The sequence below is a fragment of the Kwoniella mangroviensis genome, assembly GCF_000507465.2.
Source record: "Kwoniella mangroviensis CBS 8507 chromosome 1 map unlocalized Ctg01, whole genome shotgun sequence".
Taxonomy (NCBI): Eukaryota; Fungi; Basidiomycota; class Tremellomycetes; order Tremellales; family Cryptococcaceae; genus Kwoniella; species Kwoniella mangrovensis.
The window spans coordinates 11,135,427-11,150,206 of NW_027062533.1; the positions used below are offsets into that span (position 1 = coordinate 11,135,427).

Here is a 14,780-nt window from a genome sequence, read left to right on the forward strand (position 1 = left end):
ATCATGTATTACACAGCATTCGCATGTCATCGACTGTAGCTAAATCAGCTTGGGCCAGAACAGCATGTCGTTGAAGATAAGGTTTGGCATGCACACAATCAAGGACCATGCGGTTCAAGAGTGATGGTGGAAACACGAGCTTTGGTCGTGTGCAATGGGCTGACCCGACATGTATCAGTCAAGCCTTTTTATCCTCGTTATCTCAATTTCCGTTATTTCTTCTGCTTCTTCATTGTCGACTATCGTCCACTCACCTACAACTCTTCACATTACTAACAGAGACTTCAAGGTATCCCAAAATACAGCTACTTCTGCAACATCCATCACTGTGATACTTCCCCGACCATTTAGGAGGTATTCAGCTTTGTGGGAAGGTTGGACTGGATGGTGCAGCTTTACAGTGACTGTACGTGATGATTTGGATCAGTTGTATCTTGTAACATTCGGATTACTCTGCTGACCTAGGGTATCCTAGACTGCTCGACGACCCCCCAAAGAACCCGACAGTCAACACACCAGAGTGATCCCCCTAGAAATCCTCCAAACTATCGCTTCTTACTCAGATCACCAGACCCTCATTGCGCTGATGAGTGTCCCCCAAGGTGCTTACGAGGCTGCCGGGCGTTTACTTTATAGGAAGATCAGAATAACCAAGGAGAACTCAACCATGGTGTTCATGGGTATGGCTAGAACACACCCTGCACTTAGACCCTATAGATCAAAGAAACCTCTCGATATGTCAAAGATCAAGGATGAAAACGAAAGTGGACAAAGAAGGGATATCATTTGGCCCAGACGTAAAGTTGAATCAGAAGATGAAGTTGAGGATGATCCTACAGTCAAGACGAGTTTCATGACTCATACCTATACCACCGACTATCCAACTCTGCGATCGCATGAGCGGAAACGCACTCTCCTTTCCCAAGTCAGACATCTCACAATTGGGTCTATCCCTAATAGATTCGTTATTGAAGACATGTCAACATGGAGTTTCGCACTGAGCAGCGTAATCAGGCTGCATCGAAGGAAACGGATCTTCAGTAAAGTTAAAACACTAGTCTTGGAGAGTCATCCTATATTGGAGATGTATGATTGGTATAATTGAAGAAGTGATATTGGAATCAAGTATACTCATCCTTTGCTGTCAGCCTTCGAGGACTGCGGGATGAATCCTGTTGATATTTGTTTAACGTTTCCGGATATAACGCAAGATCACTATGACCAATGTGTCGAGAAACGTTTGTGGCCCATCCTCCACGATCGCCAAAAAGTTATGCAGGAAAGTATATTGAAGAAGAAGTTCAGAAAGTACGTCAAGGGGATAAGCACCTTCATCAATACATTCGAGGATTTTATGTTAGAGTATCAACCAAGTCTAATCGAACGACTACTATACATAATTTCAAGATGGGTGTTATCCCACTTAGGTGTTTCAACAATATTAGAATATCCTTCAAATACTGTGGTCGTCAACGATTTCAAACGGCCGGAACTGGTGGTCTCCAGCCATGTTATCAACATGTCGGTATCATCTTTAGGAAAATGATGATTAAAATATTTATCGAAACGTGTCGCCACTAATAAGTTGGGCCTTCTCGAGATGAGAAAGAAAGATGGAGGAGAGACATCATATCCTCATTTGAACTCTTGGGAGTTCATCTGTGAGAAACCTTTGGAAGGACAATATACGAAGACAAAGTTGAGAAATAGGATGAATATTGCCAAGCAAGACGCTGTCGCTGCTCATCCGATTTTCTCGAATGAGAATGTAGAATGTACAGATTGGGATGATGCGAAGCCTTGTGCATGTTGTGGGACAAAAGAAGGTCGATGATTCTATCATATCTGCTATCCATGTTCACGTACCGAAAAGCATTCTAGTTCATTTACGAACTCCGTTGCAAGATCTTTTCTCCTCGCTCTTTACGTCCCTGTGTCATCGTTCATTCTCATTCTCTCGACATTCTTTTCAACCTCCACCTGTACTTTAAGAGCACAATTGCGGTTGGAAATTCCGTATTGTGTTAGTTTTGAAAGACATCCTCATTGTAGCGCAGGAGTGCATGTAACTGAAAATGGGTGATGCAGTACATCTATTTATGTTCGATTTGCAAGTTTGAATAGCAAACTGTATCAAATCAGTACGGGACGTGAGGCATTCCAATGCTCATGGTATGCGATAACTCGATGATATGAAGCATCATGCCATATTGAACAATAGACGTCTCGCCTATCCCTGCCATATGATCATTTTCTATTGACATTTTGCGCTCGATGGAGCAGAGGTGACGCCTATCTAGGCGTGTCCTCAAAAGAATCCCGGATGCTCTCAGTTCACCCCCACTGCACGCATCTTTCTGCCACATTGAGGGGCACGATACTAATTGATTGACCCGTTCAACCACATATTTATTCACCTTGACTACCACAGCCTGTTTCTTCTCTTTTCTTTTCTTCCTGCCTTACGCTCTCTCCGTTTTCTTACCTATGGCCTTGGTGATTTGTAGATCTCTTCCTCTTCCGCACATAACGGGTTGATCCTCCACCATCCCCTCCTACTAGGTGCGTCATCTATATTGCTGTCGCTGCTGAAGCGGGGTGAGCTTTCCCTGCAAGCTGACATCAGCCCGTTTATTTAGGCCGTATCTGTTTCACTACCTCCTCTTCAAGCACTTTCTCCCACCAAAAGTCTCCGTACTCTAGCTGCTCCCAGGAATCCCTGCTTTGGCTAGTACAATTCAAGTCGCTAACGTTCCATAATGCATTTGCCTACATACGCGCTCGTCAACATCGCCTTATTCACCGATACCCCGACTCGATCGAACCTCCTGACTACTTCTCAAGATTTCTACGATGCGGTCAAGCCCCTTATCCTTTGTCCGCTGTATCGTACCGTCGAAGTCGGCAAGGACAACCTCCCTGCAATCTTGGAAGGTCTCAACTATAAAGATATACCTGCATCTCAAGACGTCACCGGAAATCCTGCTCATGTCAATGCAATATCAAGGAAGCTCAATCTACTCGATAGTTGTGAGACTCTCATATTCGAATCCCTCCCATCTCCCGACTCTTGTCAAAGACTTACCGATGTTGTTTTCGGTACCGAATTCGGGTTTAGTGCTGCCAGAGTCCCGTTCAGAAACGTCAAATATGTTCAGTTGCGTTCGCAAGTCATTTTTGACTTGGTACTTTGGTCCGATGAGAACCTTAAACCAATCGAAGATCACCCCTTCATAACACGTCTCGGTCAGATGTGCAAACCGCGATCTATCTGTGTGTTCCTCCACCACCTCAATCTGAAGGAACGCGAAGCCTATGTCGGTCGGGTATTAGCAAAGATACCTATAGGAAAGTTCAGCTCTGAAGTACAAACCATAATGCGACAGGACCTCGAAAGCCATTACGTCAGCCTTTTTCATGAACAAGCTCAAGTGCTTATGGAAATCGATCGATGGCTCTCTGAGGACAATCCTGTTTTGACGATTCACAATTCATACAACAACGACGACGTCGATTTGGAAATATCCAACATCAGGCTGTTCTCTACCCATGTCCCGCCGGATCTGTTCTCAGTAGGGTATCGTCCACACGGAAATTTCCACCGTTATTCGGAGCGTTGGATCCGAAGTAATGTCGAATATGAGAGCCTTCTTGCCAAGGCGACGCCGCGTCCCTCAGCGTATCCAGGCAATGAAATGGGAATCTCCAGAAAAACTGAGTTTGTCTTGCCTCGACTATCCGAGGACGTCGCCCAAATGCAACTCGATACCGAAAATGCCGAGAACCTTCGAGGCAGCATCGACAGATACGTTCCGAAAAAGAGTCCATACGCTGTAAAAGTCTCAGCCTGGGGAGAAGCGGAACCTTGTGTATGTTGTGGGAAGAAGTGATTTAAGGACCAAGAATGGTTAAAAGGAACATCTGGTGAATGAGTGAGTTATCTGACTTTGCGCATACTGCAGTCATTTCGCTCATCACTGACGGTACATATTGGTTTCGCGAAGAAGACGAGCTTGCACATACCCTCGACAGAGGAGCCCAATATCTCTTTCAACATCCTTCCCATCATTTTCCTAGCTTTGTATCAGAATTTCTCATTTAGAGAAACCCGTCAGCTAGCATACGCCTTCGGTCTTGGAGAGCGATAGATATTCCATTAGTTTTCATCCAATTTCTGTCAATTTTCATCATTTATATAAACACTTAGATCAGTTTTACTGTGGCTTTATCTCTCATGCATCATATATCAACATGACTTGTCCATACGCGCAAATTATCTGTAATAGCAGAATATGATCCTAATTCTGCGTCCGAAGAGGAGTAAGGTATTTACCATTCTTGATGATCAACCACTTCATACAGCTACTGCAATCAATATCCATAATAAGGTTTGTTGTCCGAAAAGATCCTGTTCAATCTCAAGCTCAACTTTGGACTCATCAACGACGATTGTTCATATCGAGTCTGAATGTCCCACCACCACTCAAGGGAGTACTTGCTTTCAACATATATCAACGAAAATATCTTGTCGAAGATCAACGGGAAAATCGAACAAGAGGTGGGATATGAAGTTCAAACATTGTACCCTTGTTTAGGATGTAGTTGAATATGCTCCCTTGAAGACAAAATGAAGCTGAAAACAGAGGTTGGATCGATGCCGATGCTTGTATGTGCTGTGAAGGGGAATGGGGCGATTGATCAGAGTGGAAGAACAAGTTTGATCAACTGATCGATCATCTTTGACCTCTTGACAGTGAATCTGAAAGGGAGAATTTGACACCGTATACCGTTTCCTCATTTCATCCATTGATATCGATGTTTTGCACTAACTGATACTGGATACCTCGAATGTCTCTCTCGCGATTTCGTTCTCGGTGCTCATAGTGGGCGATCTTTATCATATCTTATGTCATATAACTCCGAGGCTTATCATCACAGAAGACAGCATATCTATGCATGTGATTTCGAAGCAATTCCTCTCGAACACTGATTTTGCTTTCTGTAATTATGCCTCTCAGTTATAGCATCTTTCCAGAATTGGTAACGACCTTTGATTTCTTCTTTTGCCTTCGGTGAGGAGCCGAGCCTGATAGGATCAAAGGATGTCTTGGATTATCTCCGGTGCATCTGACCCTGATGTCTCGTGATCCCTTACGCAAGATGTGTATTTTTCAATCTCCGCACAGTCCTTTCACCCTCTTTCTCTCCCTTTCTTCCGGATTAGTCAACTCCAGTCAAGCCATCGACCTCTTGATGCACGTGGCATGTTCCGGAACATATATATATATCCTACCACACAGACCCGTCTTTTTTTTTTAATTTCACTCGTCGCGTCTTGATCTTTTTACTTTTCTCTCCTTCTTTTCTTCCTTATTCCTGAATATCTCATTTAAATCAGAACACCACACCACTACACGACAAAATCAATTCATTACAACTGTCATCCCATGCAAGACACATTCCTCAATAAGCATCAAATAACAACATGACCCACGCACCATTCGCTCTATTCAACTCTAACAATCAAAACAACACCGCTATGCCCTCGAGCTCGAGCTTCAAGGTGAAGAGGAAGAGGATGTCCTGGGGTATGGACGAGGAAGAGGCTTCCAAGGTGAGTAGCATCCTACCTTCCTTCCTCCCTTTATCCTTCCCTCAAGTCCTCAGTCTTCTTTATGGTGCTTCGCCTTTCATGCATCACTCTTATAACGCTTTTCATGCATACGCTGATATGTATTCTCACTGTTAGCACATGAGAGTCCGCTCACCGACCATGCAAAATTCGTACCAACTCCCCGAGCTGATGACAGACCATTCCAACTCTGCATCCGACGACGATCAAATGATGGACACAGATATGGACATGGACAACGATAATGATTGTCATATGGCTATGGGACATTCAGGTATAAATGCCCATTCTCACCAAGAGCAATCTCATGCCAACAACACCGATCACTATGTCTATTCATCTGGTGGAAGTGGTGGGTTCCTATTTGGGCCTGGAGCCGAAGAAGATGAGTTGGAATACGAGATGGAGATGATGGATGATATGGATGCAAGTCAGATGAAAGGTGAGCTTAAAAAGACCCTCGTGTGTCGCGATGAAAGAAGCACAAGCTAATTAAGTACTTATCCATTCAAGCAGCCTATCCATCGCTTACTCCTCATCCAAACCCACATCATTTCTCCAACGCTTCCCTTTCCTCTCACCATCAACATTTACCTTCAAACACAAACTTCCGACCTACCTCACCTTTGGCTGCCCAAGCTTTCTCCCAATCATTACCAGCACCAAGGAACGGCTTACTTCAACCTTCCTATAACGGTCCTCTGCCTACCAATGCAAGTGAGATTGAGAAAGCACGAAACATCCATGGACCTCACTGCAAATCTATCCCTAAATTGGTGATGTCCGAATACCCCGATGCGACAACTGGTCGAAGGAGTATGTGGAGCGTTTGTGGTGATTGTGGAGCTTGCGAGATGGCTCAATAGGAGACACCAAGCCATAATCAAAGTGGAAGGAATTAGAATGCAAGTCGGTCTAAGGTATTCAATCGCAATCTGTTCAAAATTATCTTCAAATTCAAATCAAAAAGATTCGTCTTATCATTCAGACCAAAGATAAATCAAAAATCAAGAATCAAAAATCAAAAATGAACATACTCCCTCCCACTGCCTCCTGATGAGACAGATGAGGATTTGGATCTTATAGTAACGGATGTTGTAGTGTTTTCAAATTCGTTGGTTCGTTGTAGTTTTATGGTAGATATCACATTCTACCTTTTTCAATTTATCAATATTCTCTTCGTTGTTAGTCATAGTCATCGCTCTGAAGATCAAATTCGATATTATCTTCATCTCAAAAAGGGCATAAACCTCATTCTGTTCATCATAAGGAAGAGAAAAAAGTCTGAAAGCAAAAAAGTTTATGCAACAAATATGTCATCTGCATCTATACATACATACAGGTCATGTCTGGTATATAAATCATACAGGGTATAATTCTGGTGCAATGACAGTGATCGAGAGAGACGAGAGAGGGTTTCTATAGCTAAAGTGGTCCGACTGATCTTCAACCGACATCTGAGGATTGAATAAGGATGATCCACTCTCAGTGCATTACTGACCTTTCATCTCCTCCTCAACGCCTTTCAAGAAATCCTCAGCATCCAACCCCCCTTGCTCTTCTATACTTTCACTCTCCTCTTCCATGTTCTCCTCCTCATCCTCATCCTCATTGTCGTTATCTTCCGCTGCATCTTGTCCAGGGATGATCGTCTCCTTCCCTTCTTTCTCTATAAACCTAAATCTCGAAGCTTTACCTAACCTTCTCAGCGATTCTTCCTGTTCTTGTTCGGCAATAGCACTCTCCGCCTGTTGTTGTGCCAGTTGAGCAGCAGAGGTAGGTGGGAGATGCTGGGAGCGGGGAATGGAGGATTTGACGAATCGATGAGCGGCATCGGAATCTATGCGATTACGGCCTAGGAGCATAGTGTGATTAGTATTGGGAGTATATACATTGTCTATTCTTAGAGGTCTGGACGAGTAAAAGGGTCGCGATGAGTTAGTGATGGTGTACTCACGAGTTTCGGGTTCTTCGATAGATTTGATTTTGGTATAATAAGTCTTTATGCGATCCTACAAGGGTTGAGGAGATGACGACGATCATCAATGTGAGTAATGTCCTATGATCTATTCCCATATAGTGAATGAGATGTGAGAGTATGGAGGGTGATCGCTCACAAGTTCGGCCGTCACTTCATGTTTGTCAGGATCAACACCTTTCACTTTCAAGTATACTATTCGTTTCATGGCATATACGTATGAGCATTCAACCCCTTCGTCTTTTTCTTGAATTGAGACGACTGTTGCGAGATGTACTCACTCCATATCAGATCGTTGATAGTGTAGGAGGCCAACACGTCCATCTTGGCTCTATCCAGCATTGACAGCTTCTCCAACTTGTCCGACCATGTTGATGGTCCAGCTTGATTCTGATCGTCTAACAAGGATTCTAAGCTATTTTCAACATTTGATAGAGATGACATGAGAGAGGCGAGGGATTGCTTGGGGTCGGATTCGGTGAGATCTGACATCTTGCCTGGGGTCCTAGTGCTCTTACCGATCTGAGAGGGTAGATACAGTTAATTAATGACAGGTTGATCATCGACTTGTATCTTATACCTAGCCTCGATGGCTACTCTCGAACACTGACTTTTCTGTTTTCCTCCGCTGTGCGTGTGGTCACGTGATCTCGATGGACTCCAGGTATTTCCCAGCGGATGCCTGGGGATGTACGGCGGACCTACATGCATTACTTATCGGACTGCGTATGTCGATACATGAGTATGATTATCTCATCGTGGTGAGCCTACATGTGGATACAGTATATGTCCATCCATGTGATATGATGTAACGACGATAGCATCGGATTGTGGTGATGGATGTCAAGCCAACTTCGCCTGAATTGCTAGTGGCGTGGCGGCTTAACTCTATTGCAGAACCACTTCGCTTTTACGTTATTTAGCAGCGTCTCTCTCTGTCTACTCAGAATACTTTGTCATTCTGCCTTAGTCATGTAAAGCCTACTAAATCAGGGTGAACGGACACATCCAGAGTTCTGAACTCACGCAACGAGCAGACTTTCCTTATGCCACTCCAAGTACTGTATAGCCACATCTCATCATGCAGGATATCATCGAACAAAGGATGTAAACATGTTTCTTCAAGATAAAGGATTCTCCTTATGCTATGCAAAGACAGTACTGAATGAAAATGGTTGTGAGAACGTATCGTTGTCATTTCTCATGTACAGTACATTCAACATCCCGACTTAATTTCACTCATACAAGACCGATCATACATTCGATAGATTGTTAAGCTCTTCGTAAACCACCTGATTTACCAACATGTCCAGTAATACGATCAAATTTGAAAACCATCAGGTAAGCAATACAGGAATCAAGCTCAATACCGAGTTATTCGTAAGTGAAATTACACACATAAATTGCAAAGCGTCCCATACAATGACGAAATATCTCTTTTCCTATGTGTAGTTCTCTTTGGGTGAATTCGAATATTTCTCCTCCACCCATCAACCCCTCTACCATCTACCGAAGTCTTCTTTGCTTCTCAACAAAGAGGGATTCAAGCCTATTTGTGTAATTTGGATCCTCATTCCAGACAATGGACAAATTATCGAATCCATCCTTAAGGATACGATCAGCTCATACTTGAATGAAGACGATGTACTTACTAAAGAATGGCTGAAGACCATCTTACTGATTCCTTCTCTTCAAGACAGTGCGCAAATAATCGACATTGAAATACAAGACGAGGCGTTATCGTACTTGCTTGAGGAAGTCGGATCGACCCATTTGATCCTTGATCAAAGTATACAATACCATTCAGATCCACTCATAATCAGCTCAATATCCACATCGGAGCTGAAGGTGAAAAGAGCTGCAGGACCATATCTAGTAAAACAACAAATGAACACCCTGGGCTTTTACCCTGTCTATCGATTATACCCCGATACTTCCCATGCCGTCGTCAATGGTATTTATCCCCTGGATGGTCAAGGGACGTATAGGACGCTGAATAAGACCGAGGATAGAGGAAGAACTCTTGTCCCTGTACCGTCCAGATTGTATAGCTGGGGAAATGCTGGAAAACTCAAGGGATATAGACTTTCTGTTAAAGCTATGTTTTCCCCTATCCAACCCAAATTCCCTTTGACTCGTAAATGTCCAGAAGCGTTATGCTGTACGATGGTATAATAACCTCTCGAGGTAGAGAACTGATAGATATGTGATGTGCATTATGGGTCAGACGTATTTGATATCAAGGGTATATCAACCGGAGCAGGAAGTAAAGTATATTTAGAGATGCGTGGAGAAGTGCAGGAGACTGCTTCGTGTGTTCGACGATTATTAGAGGAAGGAGCAGTGATTGTAGGAAAGGTCAAAACTAATCAGTGAGTATGGCTTCAGAATCTAGGTCAGTATAGAACGAAGAAATACTTACTAAGAAGACAATGTTTAACGCACGCCTTGATAGATTTGCAGTCACGGGAAATAGCGTGAGTCACCCTTATGATAATCGTAAATGGTGATAGGAGGGTTGATGTATTGGATTGGGTCGGGTTGAGTTTACTGAGTGCTAGATCGAACAATCACCTGATCTTTTATAGTGAGTTTCACCTACCATATCCAGTTTGTGCTTGATCGCAGAGCACAAATTTAACGACGGGCATCTTGTCGTTTTCGATTTCTCGTAGTCCATATTCACCCCGAGATGACGGCTACCAGTCTGTTAGTGGGACGTCATCCGGTTCAGCTAGTTCGATGGCAAGTTACGATTGGTTGGACATGTCTGTAGGATCAGATACCGGTGGTCAGTATTTTCAACTTTTGATGCCACTCACCTCACAAAACCACATGATTCACTGAGATCATTAACTTATCACTGGGACCAAGTCGAGTTCACTTCCAGCTTACAGTGACTACTCGGTAACTTACCGTAGGTTCGATCAGACATCCGGCGTCTATCGTAGGACTATACGGTAATAAGGTATGTCCCAACAGTGCTAAATCAACACTATAAAGCTATTTTCCTGTCTTGACATGGACGTGATGTATCCAACTATGGGTGTCCTCCCTGTCGACGGGGTCTTACCATTGAATGGATGGTGCGACACAGTGGGAGTACTGGCTAGGGATCCGGGAATGATGAAATGGGTCTTGGAGACTTGGTAAGTTGGCAACTAGAAATCGAAAAATGCACCATGCTTCTGCTGTACATTACTGCATTTTTCTATCTCAACTCAGATTCTGTGGATCCCATGCTTTGCAGATACAGTATACTATGACTTTACTGAGTATGGCTTGTCTGTAGGAGCTGACTGCCTGAAACTCCACATGTTGCAGGTACAGTAATTCCAAACTGATCAAACCCCACAAAACTTCACCTAAAATCGTTCAGATCCCAATAGACGATTTCGAAATGATCCCTTCTAGCATCCGAAAGTTGATAAATAACTTCATTTCTTCCCTTCAAAATGTATTGGGAATGAAAATCGAATGGATCGATATTAAGAGGACTTTTGAGCGAGATGGTGGATTGATGTCCATTCCTGAATTTGCAAAAGTAGGGGAAGAGTAAGTCTAGTACCTTTTTCTACATTGTCAGGCAGAGCAAGGTCTCTAGACTGGACTGCGCTGGTTGGAACTCGACTGATGTAGATTGTGATCATCCTATTTATCAATAGGTTACAATACCAAAAATGGTCTAAAACATTTATCGATACCTATAAATCTCAAAATCAAGGTAGATTTCCACCTGTTGCATATCATATTCAAGAAGACTGGAAATCAACCGAACATTATTCGTTTGGTGAATTGGAAGCGATGAGGGAGAAATGGGATAATTCAGCTAGAAGATTTAGGAATTTGATTGGATCTGATGATCAGTCAGTCACAAGGACGATGTAAGTGGATTCATGATATTACGATATAACCTGAAGCTTTCCATCTGTCTTGGGAACTGTTAATATAGGATGGTACCGTATCTGACTGTTTGGTCTGAAATTTGTGTGATATAGTTTGCCCGAACCTACAAACATCGATCGATTACCTCTCTATAGAGAAAGTAAGATGAACTCGCACAGAGAACCATTATCAACAAGGAAAAAGTGAGTCATCTAACCCAACAGAGTGGAAGTGAAACTGATTTGAGTTTTTCTATCGTCACATTAGCCCCATCAGCCCAACACATCCTGCATCAATAGCTGGATGTCCACACTACGTCGTTCCCATCGGTCAAGTCCCTTTTAAATCTTTGGTCTCGGATCAAGAGGAGATGCAACCACTGGGTATGAGTATCATTGGATATCCAGGAAGCGAGTAAGTCAGGATCAGACTACTGCTGTCCGAATAGATCCTCTTTCACCGCTGCGGACGTGACTGACGTATGGCTTCGTAGCTTCGTATTGCTAGAGATCATTGATAAGCTCAACAAGGTAAGCATAAACAATATATAAGGTATAGATTATCACTATGCTGACACAGTTGGATTTCTTCATAGGCGAGAGTACTTAGGACTGTCAAGACCGGTCGAACCGCTTTCTGAGCGCGGCTGAAGAAAGACGACAGTGATGTCTCGGTGATCACAGCTTGAATATGCATGTGATACGTATGTCGATGTTAGATCGAATAGTCAGTCAACAAGAATTGTGCAGAATCGTTATTCATCGAACTTACCTGCTCAATTCATTTCAGTCAATATACGTATTCACATTGCATAGATCAGATGTTTATACTATATCATGACCAAACTATACAAATCATCCATTTCTTTCCTGTTATAATTTCATGCCTGACCGACATTACCATCTTAATGATCCTTCCACGATTCCTGCTAATTGTTCCTTCTCCAGAGCCAGATCATCTTTAGCCAACAGCGGAGCGAGATCCAGTACTCTTCGCTGAGGTAAACAACCTTCCACGAGCTATAATACAATATAAAGAATTAGCGAATCGTCTTCTTTACCCTGGTTCGGTCAAATGAAGCAGGTGAACTCACCTTGGTGATATCTCCAGAGCCGTAGCCAACTTTCTCCAACCCTCTGGGAACTTCTACAAGATCCAAGAACTTCTTGATCTCCTCACTCAGCGCTTTACCCAAATCCTCATCTATCACATTCCCAGCTTCGTGTGATCTCTCTTTACCTAAGAAGACTTCTAACGCCTCACGATGACGCTTGGGTGAAGATGGAGCGGTAAATTCGAATACGGCCGGTGCGGTCAGAGATACGGCTACACCGTGGGGGATGAGGGGTATCTTGGGTGAGTAAGATGGATGATGGTATTGAAGATTGGTGGGCCGACCTTTGTTAAGTGATGAGATAGGATATGAGAATGCGTGCTGCACATATAATCATGAGCATACAGCATTCGGAGGGTAGGATGATGTGTTTCACCAGGAAGGGCAGGTATGGTATCACTACTCACACACATGTGTACGCCCGCATTTCCAAACCCTATACCAGCCGTACTAGCCGCCAGCAACATCTGAGCTCTAGCCTCTTCATCTCCATATGGATCTTTAGCGATTCTAGGAAGGTACTTGATGGTGGTTTCCAACGCCCATCGAGAGAAGATATCTGAGATTGGGTTCGATCCTTGGTATGCGGCTACAAACAATACCTCATATCAGCTCTGACACAGGGGTTGTGTCGCAAGTAGATACAATTACTTACGTCTGTTTATTGGATTGGCGGGTCTCGGTGTTCGTTCGTTGTACGGAACAGCTGTCCAACCTGAACACGAAGTAAAATTAGCTAGAGCTCATCCTTGTATACTCAAAACACAGCGAATAGAGAATGGACGAAAAATGGTCGCTCAGACTCACTCTCGAGGGAATGGAACAACACGTCCAATCCAGCAGCTATAGCCACTTCCTTAGGACAGGTAGCAGTATTATTCAGATCTACGATTCCCAAAGTCGGTTTTAATGCCCTAGATGCTATACCCGTTTTGAATTGTCTAGATGGAATATCGAGGATGGCAGTTCCGGTAGTTTCTGATCCGGTACCCTATAAAACATCATATTGTAAGCTTTTTCACCGTCTTTGACCTATGAGAATGCGCTTAAAACCTTACAGCTGTAGTTGGTACTATGACCCAGAATATATCAGCTTGAGGATTTACCAATCGATTTAGAGAGATTGAAAGCTGACTCACTAGCAATCAAAGGACTCAGTTTCTTCTCGATCGGTTTACCTTTCCCGATTGGAGCATTTATGAACTCGTACAAATCTGATTCGGGATAGTTGGTGAACAAGTTGGCAGCTTTGGCCGTATCCATTGATGATCCACCTCCGACAGCTAGAAAGTGGGTGATATGGGATGAACGGGCGAAATCGATTGCTTCCTATGAGGGATTAAAATTAGAGTCAGCGTCATACGAAATTGATCGATACCACTTGAGCTAAACCACCCTCCGGTCACCCCGGACGTTCTTGCCGTAATCCATCTCATATCGACAGATCGTCAACTCACCTGCCATGATTTATCAGTCGGTTCCACCGAGCAATTCTCCCAAACTACCCAATTCAACCCTTCCCTCATTAAGCTCTCTTCGACCACCTCCATAACTGGTAACTTGACGACATTCGGATCAGTGAAGATACCGATCTTGGCATTTGATCGGTCCATCGCTGGAAGCTGCTTGATCATGTTGGATAGGTCCATGCCTACTTCGCGGGTCGCGTGGGGCCCGAATCGAAGAGTTGAAGCTGCCATCTATAGGACAGGGGGATCAATCATCGATCAGAATACAGTACACGTAGTGCGTTTCCACTAAAGGGTCGAGGTGTTAACGAAGTGTATAACTCACTTCAAAAGCATAATCTGTGTTACCAGGTGGTGGACCGCCTGTAGCCTTCTCCACGGGAGTAGCCATTCCTCTTACTCCCTTGTGTCCATGTCCATGCGAGTGATGATCGAGAGCGGAGTGAGTTCGCCCACATCCCCTGCAACCCTGGTTTGAAGTGAGATTCAGAAGTCGAAGGACTGAAGCTCTGGTCGATGGTGGTGGCATAGTGGCATGAATGCACTACACTATACTATACCTATGTAGCTGCTACGAGATATATAGATGAACAAGGGAGATGAACGATGCATGTATATATACCTTTTGGGATGCAAGCATGATCGTAAACCAGCACATGACGATGGACCGATTCGACGACTGCAGGGCACATCCATCTCGGC

General features: G+C 43.7%; 7 protein-coding genes across 7 annotated transcripts; 5 read left to right on the forward strand and 2 right to left on the reverse strand.

The window, feature by feature from the left end:
- Positions 1–169: 169 nt before the first annotated feature.
- Positions 170–1,105, forward strand: I203_104233 (uncharacterized protein; the record flags this gene model as incomplete). The annotated part of the gene is made up of 2 exons (XM_019144176.2): positions 170–406; positions 476–1,105. The coding sequence occupies 2 exons, from the start codon at positions 170–172 to the stop codon at positions 1,103–1,105; spliced, it is 867 nt and encodes a 288-aa protein (XP_019007225.2).
- Positions 1,106–2,759: 1,654 nt separating this feature from the next.
- Positions 2,760–3,890, forward strand: I203_104234 (uncharacterized protein; the record flags this gene model as incomplete). Its single annotated transcript, XM_019144175.1, has 1 exon — positions 2,760–3,890. One exon carries the CDS (start codon positions 2,760–2,762, stop codon positions 3,888–3,890), a length of 1,131 nt encoding a protein of 376 aa, XP_019007224.1.
- Positions 3,891–5,485: 1,595 nt separating this feature from the next.
- On the forward strand, positions 5,486–6,498 carry I203_104235 (uncharacterized protein; the record flags this gene model as incomplete). The annotated part of the gene is made up of 3 exons (XM_019144174.1): positions 5,486–5,614; positions 5,750–6,074; positions 6,149–6,498. The coding sequence occupies 3 exons, from the start codon at positions 5,486–5,488 to the stop codon at positions 6,496–6,498; spliced, it is 804 nt and encodes a 267-aa protein (XP_019007223.1).
- A 627-nt stretch (positions 6,499–7,125) lies between these two features.
- On the reverse strand, positions 7,126–8,102 carry I203_104236 (uncharacterized protein; the record flags this gene model as incomplete). Its single annotated transcript, XM_019144173.1, has 4 exons — positions 7,126–7,487; positions 7,590–7,644; positions 7,750–7,805; positions 7,892–8,102. The coding sequence occupies 4 exons, from the start codon at positions 8,100–8,102 to the stop codon at positions 7,126–7,128; spliced, it is 684 nt and encodes a 227-aa protein (XP_019007222.1).
- An 813-nt stretch (positions 8,103–8,915) lies between these two features.
- Positions 8,916–10,611, forward strand: I203_104237 (uncharacterized protein; the record flags this gene model as incomplete). The annotated part of the gene is made up of 7 exons (XM_065517494.1): positions 8,916–8,990; positions 9,063–9,747; positions 9,838–9,982; positions 10,066–10,087; positions 10,172–10,197; positions 10,286–10,401; positions 10,532–10,611. The coding sequence occupies 7 exons, from the start codon at positions 8,916–8,918 to the stop codon at positions 10,609–10,611; spliced, it is 1,149 nt and encodes a 382-aa protein (XP_065374312.1).
- Positions 10,612–10,652: 41 nt separating this feature from the next.
- I203_104238 (uncharacterized protein) lies at positions 10,653–12,135 on the forward strand (the record flags this gene model as incomplete). Its single annotated transcript, XM_019144172.2, has 7 exons — positions 10,653–10,759; positions 10,935–11,165; positions 11,276–11,494; positions 11,609–11,698; positions 11,763–11,909; positions 11,989–12,025; positions 12,091–12,135. 7 exons carry the CDS (start codon positions 10,653–10,655, stop codon positions 12,133–12,135), a joined length of 876 nt encoding a protein of 291 aa, XP_019007221.2.
- A 256-nt stretch (positions 12,136–12,391) lies between these two features.
- Positions 12,392–14,607, reverse strand: I203_104239 (uncharacterized protein; the record flags this gene model as incomplete). Its single annotated transcript, XM_019144171.1, has 9 exons — positions 12,392–12,514; positions 12,589–12,930; positions 13,017–13,198; positions 13,265–13,324; positions 13,417–13,600; positions 13,668–13,681; positions 13,749–13,938; positions 14,067–14,309; positions 14,404–14,607. The coding sequence occupies 9 exons, from the start codon at positions 14,605–14,607 to the stop codon at positions 12,392–12,394; spliced, it is 1,542 nt and encodes a 513-aa protein (XP_019007220.1).
- Positions 14,608–14,780: the final 173 nt, after the last annotated feature.